General features: G+C 29.0%; 1 protein-coding gene across 15 annotated transcripts in view; it reads left to right on the top strand.

The window, feature by feature from the left end:
- LOC122525079 (tropomyosin Per a 7.0102) overlaps positions 1-14,921 on the top strand; it is a 37,945-nt gene extending 23,024 nt beyond the window's left edge. For 2 of the 15 annotated variants that reach the window (XM_043647673.1, XM_043647670.1), the window contains 5 exons: positions 2,607-2,677; positions 5,429-5,504; positions 6,008-6,070; positions 7,411-7,480; positions 14,786-14,921. In XM_043647673.1, the coding sequence (XP_043503608.1) occupies positions 2,607-2,677; positions 5,429-5,504; positions 6,008-6,070; positions 7,411-7,480; positions 14,786-14,868 (363 nt within the window). In that variant the 3' untranslated portion in view covers positions 14,869-14,921. Of the gene's footprint in view, positions 1-2,606; positions 2,678-4,838; positions 4,910-5,428; positions 5,511-6,007; positions 6,071-6,539; positions 6,603-7,410; positions 7,481-8,876; positions 9,107-13,884; positions 14,262-14,785 lie in introns of those variants that run through there. The other 13 variants (XM_043647677.1, XM_043647671.1, XM_043647676.1 and 10 more) reach the window with 10 other exon arrangements.
- The last annotated feature ends 693 nt before the right edge of the window (positions 14,922-15,614 follow it).

Here is a 15,614-nt window from a genome sequence, read left to right as displayed (position 1 = left end):
AATTTTTTATTTCTTCTTTTCTTTCTTCTTCGTCTACTTTTTTTTATTTTTTAATTCCATCTCTCAATCTTCGCCCACTTTACTTCGATTATCTATATCTAATAGATAATCAAATTAGATGATCTGTATCCTAATCAAACCCCAAGTCTCCCATAACGTCGATAAACTTTTTTTCCTCCATTGTTTTTGTGTCTTCATCGCGAGATCGATAGAAAATCTTGGTTGCAGAATCTTTTCGACAAATATCAAATTTTTCCCGCCCATTTTGTTATCCGTTTTGTTCGAAACTTCAAGTGATCAAAATAACGCGGGAGGAAAAGTTTTTTTTTTTAATATGATAGATACTTGATCTGTGATGCCAAAATGATATAAAAGAAAAAGAAAATATAATCGTCGACCTGTTGATGATGATGATAAAGATGATGATGTTGTTGTTGTTGGTAATGTTGTTATCGTTCGATGTGTAAACGGTTCGCGAAATGAATCAGAAAAAGAAAAGTGCAGTGATTACGAAATGTTTCTTCTTCCTCTTCGTGAATTTAAGAGGAACGAAGATAACTTCGTTGGAATGAGTGATAAAAGCGTCTGTGATTTTATTTAAAAAAAAAAAAAAATAAGGGATGGAAAAAGTGTTTTGTTTAAAAAAAAAAAAAGAAAAAAGTGTCCGGTTCGTATACTTCGCATCGAACATTTTGTTTCATCCTAATTGAACAACGTTTAAAATCATCATGAAATTTGTTCGCGATTCTATTAGTGTTTCTTATTTCTTATGGGGTATTTTGTTGGTTTTTTTCACCCCTCTTCTTCTGTGTTATATTACGGAGAGAAGAAATCGTTAAAAAAAAAGAACGTATGGTAGAAAATAATTTAATCATGGTGCTGCTTTCGTCCAAAGACAGGACATTTATTCTACACTTTATCACGACTAAACACTCTCACGTTATTTGTTGATTATATAAATTTACTTTATTTTTTTTTTATGAAATTCGGAACGTTTATTCGTGTGAAAATTGATATTTAAAAAGAGAAGAAAAAAAAAATCACGACAGGGGTCTCAGAGACAGTGACCGTTCTTTTTTGTGGTAGGTGTCCTGCGAAAAATGATTGTTTCGAAATTACAGAGATGTCAACAAAATATAAATAGGAATATAACATTTTGAAAAGATATATAAATCAAATTTAAAAGAAAAATATATAGAATTACAAATTAAGGAAACATAAGTTTTTGATTAAGTAACATTGGGTTGGTGGTTTTTAATTTTTAAATTTTTTTCTGAACAATTCAAGTTAGAATTCGTTAACGAATAAATATGTTTTCCCCCCTTCAGCTTTTATTTCTCTGTAATTTCAAGTAATTCACGCGTATTAATCATTCCCTAATTAAGTTCTCCAATTACGACTTCTAGCGTCAACATCGTTGTTGTTAATCAAGATTTTTTTGCATTAGAAAACTAACGATGCCGTGTGAGTGCATTTTTAACATAAGATTTGCGGTTTCATTGGTGATAATCATCAATAATACATAGACCCCCACTACGGTAGTGTTGTTAGATCTACGACTACCGGATATACGTGTCCTGCCTTTAATTATTTCTAATTAACGATCTAACCAATGGTGTTGTTACATTTCTTTAGATAGATGCTTGTATGCGTGCGTTTTTATTGTCATGATTTATTCTAACGAATTGAACGATTTTTAACTTGCCAATCGAGTTTATAGAAGCCATATTTTTTAAGCGTTTATTATTTTTCATTTTTTTGTTTATCTAAATTAAAAATTTCCTACGCTTTTGTACTTTCCAGCAAGCATGATTAATTTTCTTCTCTTATTTTTTTTTTCTTTTTTTTTTTATGTATTACGTGATTATAAAATTAATAAAAATTCGATACACAATGACAGTAAATTTATTTAATTTTTTTTATCAATTAATAAGAAAAAAAATAAAACTACGAACCTAATTATAGGTAATTATTTTGCTTTTATAGCAGATTAATTAATAGCACCGACAATGTTTCATGTTTTTCAAGGATGAAACAGTTTAACGCGTGCGTTACGTCATGCTTGCTTGGAGGTTCGTGCATGATCCACAAAAAGATTATTATGGACGAGAATAAATGAAATTTTATGTATAATATCATTTTGAAATACGAATCCTACATATTTTTGCTCCTCCACAATAATCGAAATGTGTATCAATATTGTTTTATAATCCTTAAAATGAAAAAATATAGAAAAATATAAAAACGTGATCGGAAGAAAATCGATATTAATAATAATTAAAAATTGTTTTAAATTTGTAAATAATACAAAACGTTATTTTAATTATTTCAATTCTTAATAATCTCAATTATTCTTCCAATCGCGTTTGATCGAAACGAAAGATATTAACGTATTCCTGAAAAAGAAATAAAAAAGAAAGAAAAGCTTAAAAATAACGTGTGAACGAATGGAATTCGATTTAACCCCGATTGACAAAAAAATAATTGCAAAAATTGAAAAAAAAAAAAAAAGAAAAGAAAAACAAAAAAACAAGAAAATAATAATCCTAACACAGAGAACAAATAGTAGGTGGGAAGAAACGAGTGTATGTGTCGTTTATATACAGGTTGCCCGTAAATTGGCCATGGTCGAGGCCGATCTTGAGCGTGCCGAGGAACGCGCCGAGGCCGGAGAGTCGTAAGCATCCGTTTTTCAAAATCCGAATAATTTTTTTTCTCTCTCTCTCTCTCTCTCTTCATTATTACGTTTTTTTATTTTCCCCCATCTCCTTCCAAAAATCTCAAAATCATTCGCCCAACAACAAACAACCTTTCTTCCCTCGTCTTTACTTTTCCCCACTTCTTCTTTCGCTCGGTGTGAACTCAAACCCGATATTTCTAACGAATGTTGCAAATGTTTTCTATTTCGAGTTTATGTATTTTTATGCCTCGCACCATCACTCACAGACCCCCGCCCCCCTTTGCCATCACTCACCAATATTACCACTACTACCGTTTATGCTCACGAAAAATCATTAAAAAGACAACGATCAAATGCGTAACAAAAGAAAAGAAAAAAAAAAGAAAATGTTTTTTAGAATATCTTTGATGATGCTCGCTCGATTTTTAGCCGCTATGTTTATTAATTACGTCATCTCGATGTTGTTCTGCTCAATGTATTTTATTACATCCTCAGAAATATTGTCTTTACTTTTTTTTAAATGATACTTCTCTCTCTCTCTCTCTTTCTTTCTCTCTCTCTCTGTCTGTCTTTCTCTCTCTGTCTATTCTTCCATCTTTATCTTCGATTAATTTGATTTCGTCTATGACTTTTTTCCCCGCTGCACGTGCGACGTTATTATTAATTCTTTCACTTTCAGACGTTGTCGTAATAACGACATTTATTGCGTTTATGTATGATTGTGTTTGCGTGCGTATTCAAATTATTCCGTAAGCTTATACAACACTAATTTAAAGTATGCGTTCGTCTAGGGAAATCTAAGAAAATTGTCCATATTTGACTTTATATACTTTGATCAGTTTGTTTCATTAATAATATTAATATACCGTAATCATAAATCGTAAGTAAATAAACGTGATTTCCCTAGAAGTATGTTCGTGACCAATTACAAGCGAGAGAGATTTCTTTTTTTTTTTCTTAATACAAACAAAATATTTACAAATTCCAAATTTTTTTCTTCATAAAAGTACAGGGTGGGATTATCAAATCGAACCGTAATGCTATTTAAAAACGTGTTATTTTATTTAAACAAACAAAAAAGAAAATAGATAATATTAAAATAAATTATTTAACCACTTGCATATAATTAAAAAAAAAAGAAATATTTTCATCTACAAAAACATTTGAGTTTTCTAATTAAAATATCATCCGACCCTGCAAAATTTATGCAAAACCCTTATGGAATAATTAATTTTTTCACATGAGATTCAGATCAACGTGTAAGACAAAGTGAAAAAAGAAATTTGTTTTCTTTTTTTCTTTCTTTCTCTCTCTTTCTCTCTCTTTTTTTGGCCACGAATAAGAGGCAAAGCGCAGCCGACATGAAATGTTTATTTATCACACGGCACGGAGTGCACTGCGAGTGTCATGAATAATTTAACAGCTAACGACGAGACATAAGGAGGAGGTGGAGGAGGAGTAGGAGGAGGAGATGGAAACGTAAAAGAAAAGCAACAACCGTGCAAAGGATGAGGACGAATATGAGAAGGAGACAAGGAGGAGTCAGTATCAACGTGTGTGTGATAGCTGAAGAATTAATATCCCCTAGCGTCTCGTTTTATTCTGCATGCGAGACTGAACGTTAACGCATATACATATTCATATGTTCACAAACGATTTCTAATTTTTAAATATTTTTTTTCTATTGTTTTTTTCTTCTTCCCCCCCAATTTATTATTCTAAATTTAATTGTTCTACCCCCCACCACACCAAAGTTTGATCATATCTTTTATAATCGTTTATCTGTAATTTTTGATTTTGTTTTATTATTATTTTCGCTGATACACGTTCTCACACACACATATATAAACACACATAGAAATGTTAATGCATTCTTGACGGTTATATCATGAAATATATATTTTATCAAACTATTTTACTTTCCGAATATATTTGATTAAATTTTTCTTACAAAATATTAATTGGAATAGAAGTAATAAAGCATAATAACAACAGAAAATATCAAAAATTCACGTTATTGAGGGGGTTCAAGAATGTGTTAATATTTTATTTAATCACTGTCTTATCTCATATTCTTTTTATTTTTGTCATCTAATAAATCCTCTCATAATCAACCCTCTTGCTTCTTTCGCATGACACGTGTGGCTGTTGATCACAGGTCGCGAGGAAACTAGTCATGATGGAGCAGGACCTTGAAAGGGCCGAGGAAAAGGCAGAGTTGTCGGAAGCGTAAGTGGGACCACCCGCATTTTGCATGATCTTTTTCTTTCTTCTAACTATCTTCTTATCTCTATCTATCTATCTATCTATCTATCATCTATCTATCCTTCTTGACTCAAATTTATTTTTATTTTTTCCTTTTTCCGCCATTACCATTCCTCGTCGATGTTCTTCGTCGTACGATCGATTTCTCAAAGATTACAAAGATTTTTATTAATTATTATTATTAATATTATTATTATTGTTCGCGATCAAATATAAAAATCATGGGTATGGAATAGTAATTCGTTTTCTTTTTACTCCCCCTCCAATTTGTAGAAACATTTAAATTGATTGTACAACGAATTGACAAGAATTTTTAATTATCATACAATAAATCGAAAGAAGATAAAACAAGTATGTTGTTTTTGTTATTGTGATTATGAGATTTCGATCGTCGAAAAGATCGGGGTAACGGGAAAGGGGGGCAAAATATAATTGAAATTCTGTTAACTATTTTACGATGGCTTTTGTTTGAATTTTTTACAGCAAAATCGTCGAGCTTGAGGAAGAATTGCGCGTGGTCGGTAATAACCTGAAATCCCTCGAGGTCTCGGAAGAAAAGGTAAAACAAACAATTCAAAAATCAATACCAATACCAACAAATTGCAAATACAAATGATATCTTATATCTCCATTTTTTAATACTCGATTATAAGAGTCTCGGTGAATAATCAGTTATAATGCAACCTCGGATTTAAATTTTACCTCTCACAAGATTGGTTAATGAAAATTATAGGAACAAAAAATAATCAATAATTTTAATTACTCGCGGTTTTAATGAGAAGGATAACGAAAGGGTTAATTACAAGTATTTTCAAGTATCTGTAGTCGCTTAATTAATGAGTTTTTTTTATTCGAACGAATGAAAAAGGAAACAAACTATATCTTGCTCTCTCTCTCTCTCTCTGTTTTCTTAATTTTTCTCTATTTAATTACATATTTTGGTTTAATTCTCAATTTCATCAGATTTTGATTACATGATTAATTAACGTCCTTTTTTTTTTCTTTCTTCTTTTTGTAAATATATTTATTATCGAGAAATGTAATGTAATGTACTGTACGTAGGCCAACCAGCGCGAGGAGGAATACAAGAACCAAATTAAGACCCTTACCACTCGTCTAAAGGAGGTACACATCCTTTGGGAGTGTCTTGCGCTTTTGCATTATTCTGTCTTGATTTACATTTTTTTTTTCCTTTTTTCATTTAAATATTTATTTTTTATTGTATTTTTTTTCCTTTTTTATAATTTATTTTTTTTTTTTTGGTTTGTTTCAATGGATCGATTTCGGCTGTGACAACATCGCATTAGATCGTAGTACTAAAAAATATTAACAGATCCTGCCACCCCCCCCCCACAACCACCACTCTTTTTTTATATATACAAATATACCATTTTTCATCGAAGTTCGAATTTTGCAAGCGAATTTAGAGCATTAATAAGACGTATATACACCAACAACATAAATATAATTAAAATAATATATAAAGCAACACACACACACACAACTAATTGTCGTTTTTAATAATCTTGTACTAACGATGCCTCGTGTGTTTTCTTTTTTTTTTGTCCAATCTTGTGCGCTTCACTAAAATTAGGCGACGCAGAGAGAGGAGACGTTCGAGGGACAGGTGAAGATCTTGGATAGTCAGTTGAAAGAGGTAAGCATGATTGAAAATGTGTAATGAAAAAATAAGTTAGACAAAATATTTAAGTTATATTTGCATATATATAAAATTTAGTAAAAAATGTTTGTATGCATAAAAATAAATAAATGTTACGATAATATATAGAAAAAAAAATATTAAAACGATCGACGATGCATAGAAAATATTTCTAGTAATATTTATTATGTACATTTTTCGTGATTATTTAAATTCAAAAATGAAAAAATAAAATATAGGATAAGTGACGTAATATTATCATCATCCTTGGAAGAATTATGTCACGTCGTTTCAGGTATGCGAGGAATGCGAGTGTTGTTAAATTTTTAATCAATTTTTAATCATAGACAAAACGTTCATTATAATTCTTACAAAAGTAAAGTTATTAAAACTTATTGTTAGAAAGATTAATAACTACAATAACAAATTCATTGATTTTTATTTTCCAATGAGTGTATTCTCTTTTTTTGCATGGTGTGAAAATTTTACCAATAATACTATACGATTGAAAGAAAATATACGACGTCGATTTCGAAAATTTCCAATTGCAATTGCACAAATCGAATTTATTGATATAATGTTGAATTAAAATGTTTCTTTTTTTCTTTTTCTTTTTATTCATTTGAGAAAAAATCTGAAAAATGTTGTTATTACAATCGAATATCAAATTTGATTGATTTCATTTCGTAAGTTCTTTTTTCGAAGAATTTTTCTTCTTTTTATTTAATTTCGAAATCGACGAGAACAAAAAATACATCATAATTACTTCGAATTGATTCTAATTAAATTGTGAAACATTTTACAGGCTGAGGCTCGCGCCGAGTTCGCGGAGAGATCCGTGCAGAAACTCCAGAAGGAGGTCGACAGGCTCGAAGGTGCGTATAAAATCAAAATAAACAAGACGACGAGCTTCGTCGGTTATCTCGTCGTTTTTAAGGGAAAAAAAAAAGAGAAAAAAAATATGGCGGCTTTCGTTTATTTTTTACCGCGTCCTTATCAGTTCGATTCTGTTTCAGCAACATTTCCTCTTTCTTTTAAAAAAAAACCATTTCAGTTACATCTTTTTTTTTTACTTTATACATTAAAAACTAGTTGAATTTTTGTTTATTTTATTTTTGTTTAATTTCACACGCCTTGTCTTTCTTTCTTTCTTTCTTCCTTTCTTATTTTATTTTATTTTATTCTATTTTATTATTATTTTGTATCATTCTTGTTCTACATTCTAATTTATTTAAAAAGCATGTATTATCATATAGCATCGATATTTTGAATCATCGTTGTTATTTTGTTCATGTATGATGTACATACAATGATAGTAAGAAAGAGAGAGAGAACAAACATAATCGATCATATTTGATTATCTACAACGTGTATCGCTCGTTGCCGTCGATTGAAATTTCTTCAAGATTTCAGATCAATTTAAAGGTGTATACTTGTATACACACGTATATTATATTTTGAAAAGAAAAATATCTCGAGGTAATCGGATATCATGCAAAAACTATCTTTTAACTGATCAAAATAACATTTAATCGACGTTTGATTTGTGGATACGGCTCTTAATTACGAACGCATTAACACCAACTCGAACAATTGTCAATAAAAATCCAATTTTAATAAACAATAAATCATGCGTATAATTTAGAGAAAAAGAAAAAGAAAACCAATTATTTGAAAATTAAAAAAGAATTTAAATTAAAGAAAATAAAAACTATTTGGAAACGTGAAAAAAAAATTTTCCGATGACAAAAATTTAGATAACACGATGACTAAATCAACAAAATTCGTAATAACTTTCTACGATAATAAATATAGAAAATAAAATTGGATTTTTGTTAGACGCAAAGAAGAAGCTTTGTGAAAATTAAATAAAAAAATTAATAAAATTATTTTGAAGCACGATGATTGACGATCGTGAATTGAACAGTAACATTAAAAATCAAGCAAGCCTTCTTTCTTTAAAAAAAAAAAAATTAAAGTGCAGTTTTTCTTGCAAGTTCGTGTGCCGTGTTTTTCCTGTTGCATCACAACCTCCCTTCAATCATTATCCCCTAAAAAAAATAACTATAAGCCGCAACCTTAAACTTTGTTTGTCAGCCTATAATTATCACTCACAAATCAGATTAAATTTCTGAACGACAGAAATTATGCGATAATAATTAATTAATTCAAAAAAAAAAAAAAAAATACTATATGGATCCGTCGCGCGCATACGTCGTGTCTCTTGGCCCTTGGCCCTTTTTCTCCCTCTATAACCGGTGATCTTTACAGACGACCTCGCCGCCGAGAGAGAGAAAAACAAATTGCTCCAGGAGGAAATGGAAGCCACCCTGCATGACATCCAGAACATGTAGATCTTGTGTTGGTTGGTCTGGACGTTCGTGAAATCATAACAATAATAATCTATATCGAAACGATCATAAACAAACAAATGAAAAAACGAACAAAAACGTTAAAAAAGATATATGCAACAGAACTCAACACAACGAGAACAATGAAAATAAGAGGAAGATAATATACACGCATAAACACACACACACACACACACATTATAATAATACACATAAAAAAGAAAAAGTAAAATAAAAATTCAAAAAATTGAGTCCAAAAAAAGAAACACCACAGATATACACGTACACACATACACACAAACACAAACGCGTACATTAAATACGATGAAAATGAAACGAAAAAAAAGATAATAATAATTAATAATTAAAAAAAAAAAAAACACAAAAAAAGAAGCAGAGGAGCAGCAGCAGCAGCGTATAATAGCGAGAAAGAGAAACGAGCCACGCGTTATAATTAAATAAGTCGATTATTATTATTATTTGAATTATTTTCCAATAATTCGGTACGCGTTACTTCTCGCGTGCGGATTATTTTCCGTGTGGTGGGGTGCACACTCTTTAAGTAGAAATAATAATAATAATAATAATAATAATAGTAAAATAATAATAATAATATTATTATTAATAATAAGAATAATATACATATATATAAATAAATAAATATATATTTCTCTCTCTTTTGCGAGAGTCAGTCTGACTGTGTGCGTGTGTATGTGTTTGATTGTATGCTACAAGTGCTAATATGAACGTACGTATGCGTGTGCAAATGTGTGTGGGTGTATATGTCAGTGTGTGGATGAAAGAACGAAACAAACAAAAAAATGAAAGAAAGAGAAAGAGAGATGAAAGTATAGAGTAAATGTGACGAATGTATGCAAGAAAGAGATAGAAATAATAAAAAAAATTATAGGCAAAAAAGGTTTCAATCCATGCGTGTCTCGTATTATCGATTATTGAATTTCGATTCGATTACGACGATCACGATGATAAAAATAATAATAATAATAATAATAATAATAATAATAATAATAATGATAATGATGATGATAATAATTATAATGATGTTCATAATGATAAAATTATTATGGCTATGTAGGGATGTTTAATACGGGGATGGTTAACTTAAAAGTTCCTTGATGGATCAAAAGTTACTAAGTAAAAAATTAAATATATGATTATTTTTTTGTATCTTCATATATTGTTAAACTACAAACAAGCCTAATTACAAGCCTAAAAAGTCATTTAAAAAATAAATAAATAAAAGAAGTGTAATTGTCCAAAATGATTTAGTAACTTTTAATATATACAAGGATACTTATGGGATTTAACGCAACCCTGTATACAAATTAGGTGTGCTACTCTTTCTCTCTCTTTCTCTCTCTCTCTCTCTCTCTCCCTCTTCGTTTATTTTCGTTGTCGGAACATTCCTCGTTACGAAGATATATAAGAGATGAATGATTAATATAAATATAATAATACTTACATTCCTCTCGGGGCTCGTTTCTCTCGCGGACCTCAATTATTTTTTATTTATTTTTTTATCCCTCCCTCCTAAATTTTTTTTTTAATCAATTCTATCCAGAAAAAGGTAAGAGAGAAAGAGAAAGAAGAAGGATTGTCGCATGACTTTCCTCTTTTCTTCTCTTTTACCTTCGAAACATATACACCACCACCACCCTTCCTTTCTCTTTCTTTCCTTTCTTTTTCTCTCTCATTATAACGAGAATGAGTAATTTAAAGTAAAAAGCGTGCATTTAATTACGAGATGTCCACTGCCAAATCGTCAAGCGGTTTCGTCCTCTCTTCGTTAGAAAAAGAAACAACAAAATTTAATACTTTCCTTCCTAAGCCACCTTCCCAAAAAAAAACCATCCCCTAACCGTCGTCCGCTATTTTCCCCATATTCATTTATTAAAAAATATTTTTTTTAATCTTCGTTATTTCATCATCGTTATTGTTGCTATTATTATTATTATTATTATTATTATTACTATTGTTATCATTGTTAAAGAAAAAATCTTTATTTTCGATTCACGTTTAATGATTCTCATTATCAGTCATCAATCAAATTAAACTCTCTTCTTTGCGCGATTTTTTTTGTAATATTATAAAAAAAAAAATAATATTAAATTAAAGAAAGAAACTAAATGAAAGAGGATAATCATTGCCCGCGAGAGGATCGAACCGCTCTACAATTAATTAATTACTTAATTAATTTTATAAATAAATCACCGCGAGAATGAAAGAACAAAGGAATGCAAAACAAAAAACAACTTTCTTTTTTTTTTTATTTTACAATGCAAAAGCACAATCGCGAATAACGCGAGTCGTAATATTTAGTATAACGTATAATTAATTTTGTTTATTAATTATATTACATCCCGAAAACTAAACTTTTCCATTTACTATCTTAACTCTCTCTTTCTCTTTCTCTTTTATTCATTGTTTCACATAAATATAATTTCCCTTCCTCGTCCTTCTCTTCTCCCCCCCTTCTCACACCTTTTAAACTCCTATAAGTTGCGAAGAGAATGTTTAGAAAAGACATTAAAAATACAAAAAACGAATATTATAATAATATAGTAATGAAAGAAACAAATAAACGAACGAAAGGGAAATGCAAATTAAAATATTAAGTTTACGAAAGAGATGAGTTTTTAGTTTATTAATTTACTTAATAATAATAATAATAATAATAATTATTAAAATAAACGAATGGAATGATAATAATAACACTCTAATAACACATTGTAATAATAATGATTATTATTATATACATATACATATATATTGCTATTATTATATATAAAAACTGTTTATAATATATATTTTAATTTTGAAAAACCCGAGTGTGTGTGTGCAGTTTGTTGTTGTCTCTATTTTTTTTTCTTTTCTTTGTCTGATTTTAAAAATCGTTTTTTCTTTTAAATTTTCATTTCTTTTTTTTTTTTGCTTCTAATTTTTGCTCACCATCAACTTGAATTAACATTGAATTGAAAAAGATATAATAAAAAAGAATTTTAAGAGCGTAAATAAAAATCAGTTGGGACTGATTACGCGTGTAATTTATATTTACACATAAATATTTAATAATTGGCTGTGCCTGCCTGTTCATTTTAAAAAAAAAGAAAAGAAAAAAACAACCCCTATTGTGATCTTGCATGTCGTACAAACACGAAGAAAAGTGAACTACGTGATAGCTGTTATCATCGTCTAAAGAGTAAGTACTATCCTGCTTGTTGTTTTTTGCTAATTAACATTTCCCGATAATTATTAAGAGAAGGAATACGACGAATGTTTTTCTTTCTTTTTCTTTTTTTTTTATCATTATATTCAATATTCCTCGTACTCTTTCTCTCACTCTCGTTACCTTTTACCTCGAATTTTTTTATTGGATAAAATGAAAATGAAACGATTTGTGAATCATCTATTTTATATTACGTGCAACGAATTAGGGGTATTATTTAAAATATATTTTAATATATATTAGTTTTATAACTAGGTAATCTTATATAATAGTTTTAATATACATGATGTTTATTTTAATACGGTGTTAAAATGTTATTTTTACGGTGTTAAAAAACATTTCTAGATGATTTTAAAAATTAATTACAAGTAAAGATCTTCAAAAGAAGAGTAATTAATTTGTAACATTATTTAGAAATTTATTTAACAAACCTTGTATAATTAATATAATTTATATCGGGGCTTTTCAAAATTATCCAATTGACGAGCCCTATTTACCAAGCGAATATTACTTAAATGTAATATTGCTGAAGTAATTTTGAATTATTATAATTTCTGGTCATTACGAGTCCAGGAATTGTTTAGTTTTGCTAAAATTACTATAACCACCAAATTCAGATACGCAACTCCCTACATGGGATCGTCTGGATTGCATTGAAATGCCCTGATTTATACAATTTAGTTAACAAAAAATAATAATAATAATAATAATCGATTCTATATAATTGATTTCATATAATTAATAATGATATAATTATAAATGAATTTCAAACGCTTAGCCACCCTTAACAAAAATAGAAAAATATTAATTATAGTTTTTTATTATTTTTTTTCTTTTTACATAAAGTTCGTATATATTATTAGTTGAAAAGAAATAATAATATAAAATAATAATAATGCTTTTTCCTCCCAAATTAACATTGCCAATGCTTGCAGATGAGATGGTGGTAGAGAAGGAGAAATTCAAGGAGATCGGTGATGGACTGGATAATGCATTTTTCGAACTCTACGGCGTTTAATTCGCCACTAACCGCCCCTCTAACGCTTCTCCAATCAAAAAAACAATATAAAAAAAAAAACCTTTCTTACAGTCTCGCTTGCTCTCTTAACACGTATTCCGTAAGTTTATTAAGCTCTAACGTTTCTTAACATCACAATAATTGCTTCGCTATTAAAAAACAAACATTAAAAAATTAAACACACCAATTTAACACTTACTTTACTGCTTTTTTTTAATTATCTTTTTTAATTTTAATTATTTAATTTTTTATTAATATATAAATATTATATATATTATTATATATATATTTTATAATATATATATTTTATAATATAATATTATTATATATATATTTTATTAATATATAAATAAATAATTTTAATTATTTTTTTTTCTTACTTCACAATTGAGTTTTTAACACACCAGTCATAAAAATTATTGAAGCTTTGCAAATTTTACCCAAACACATGCATAATAATCATATATTCATAGTAATAAATATAAGGGAACAATGATGTCGTTAATTTGTTCGATTACTTCATATTTGAAGAATGAAATAAAAATCTATTTCTGAGCCCTACTTTAAAAAAGAAAAAAATAAAGAAAAAAAAGTCATTTCATACATTAAATAAAAGTAAAATATATTTTTTTGTTTTTCTAAAATAATTTCTATTCATTTCAGACGAGCTCGTCCACGAGAAAGAGAAGTACAAATATATTTGCGACGATTTGGATCTCACCTTCACCGAATTGGTTGGTTAAATTCGACCTCCTTTTCGACACGTTCTTCTGTCAACCCCTGCTGTCGAATTTCAATTAATGAAACATCAAATTCAAAAGAAGATACAAGCGTTATATCGCGATCGTCGTTTAGCCCTTTTTCACGGCGCGGGCTGGTTGCTATTATACATACAACAACAACAACAAGAACTACAAAAATATATATAAATATATTTAAATATTTAAATGTGCACATACACACGATGTATATCATAATTAATTTTACTATATGTAACTCTGTCTAATTGTTGTATATTATATAAATACGTTCCGCGTTAATTTTGGGTCGTTTTTATTTTTTTGAATATTTTCACAATCTCTCACACATTCTACATTCAAAATTTCGCGCTGAACGATCATTCGATGACAGCGTCGCCATCTCGTGGAATCGACTCGAATCTCGTCAGCGCGAAATTTCAAATTGTTACAAACTGTTCTCGCAATCAAAAAAGAACAGAAATGATTTATTTGAAACAATTTATATTAATCCTTACATATAATAAGTTAACCTAGAGAATTAATAAAAAAGAAACTAAATAACTCGGCGATGTTGGTCGAGAATCCCTTATAATTCTGAATATCATTCTTATCCTAAATTATTATTTTTATTAATGATAATCAACCCATCCTCTTCGAACACCATTATCCAAAATTGAAAATCTAATAATTCAAGGTATACTAACTGATAATCTCTCTCTCTCTCTCTCTCTCTCTTACATAACTTAATAATATTAAAAACACTAAAATATGTATCTATAATACTAACAATCATCCAAACTAATAGCACGTTCCCTCCATTACAGACGTCCTGGTAAACGAGCGCTGTAAGTACAAAGCCATCGCCGACGAAATGGATCAGACGTTTGCCGACCTCGCCGGATATTAACGAATTGCTGCTTTAACGCTTTACGAGCTGGTCTATATTGAAAGTAAAGAAAATTGAAAAATAGGGTTAACACACTGACGGGAAAAGACGGGGGAACAACGATCAATAAAATTGTTATTCACGCTATGATTAAAAGAAATATGTGACCACTGCCAGAGCACGTTGACAAGTTCGCCGACACGTTCAAATTCATTTCAACTTTGACACATGCATAAACATGTGTGCATATTTAACCCTTTTATGATTTATCAATTTTTAATTTTATTCTATCAATTTTTGTAAAATTTACTATTACTTGATTATAAATTATATCGAATTTGAAATAATTAATTATACTATTAAGTATTAAATTTAAAAATATTCCATGCTTAGATTTAATTATTTAAACATTTTTTAAAAGTATTAAAATATATGTATTTATAAGGGTTAAAAGTGTACACATGTATGTTAAATAAGAACCATTTTCTCTTCTTCAAATTTTAAAAAATCATATCGAGCGTGATATTAAACCAAGCGTGAGCTCGGCTAATTAACGAAATTATTTTTATTTTCTATTTCTCATATTTTCTCATTGATCTTTTTATCACCAATTATAAATCTCTCGCGTACGATCGTGCAAGTGTGCGATACCCGATTATTATACCCGTTTAATAATTTTCTTCTTTTTTATTTTTTCGCGTGAATATGCTTGATAAAAAATATTGTAAAAGAATAAAAATAACAAATCGCGCTTCGTATTATTGTAA

Source organism: Polistes fuscatus, unplaced genomic scaffold, assembly GCF_010416935.1.
Source record: "Polistes fuscatus isolate 324 unplaced genomic scaffold, CU_Pfus_HIC Scaffold8, whole genome shotgun sequence".
Lineage (NCBI taxonomy): Eukaryota > Metazoa > Arthropoda > Insecta > Hymenoptera > Vespidae > Polistes > Polistes fuscatus.
Note: the sequence above shows the minus strand (reverse complement) of the source record. Positions and strands in the feature narration are given on the sequence as shown.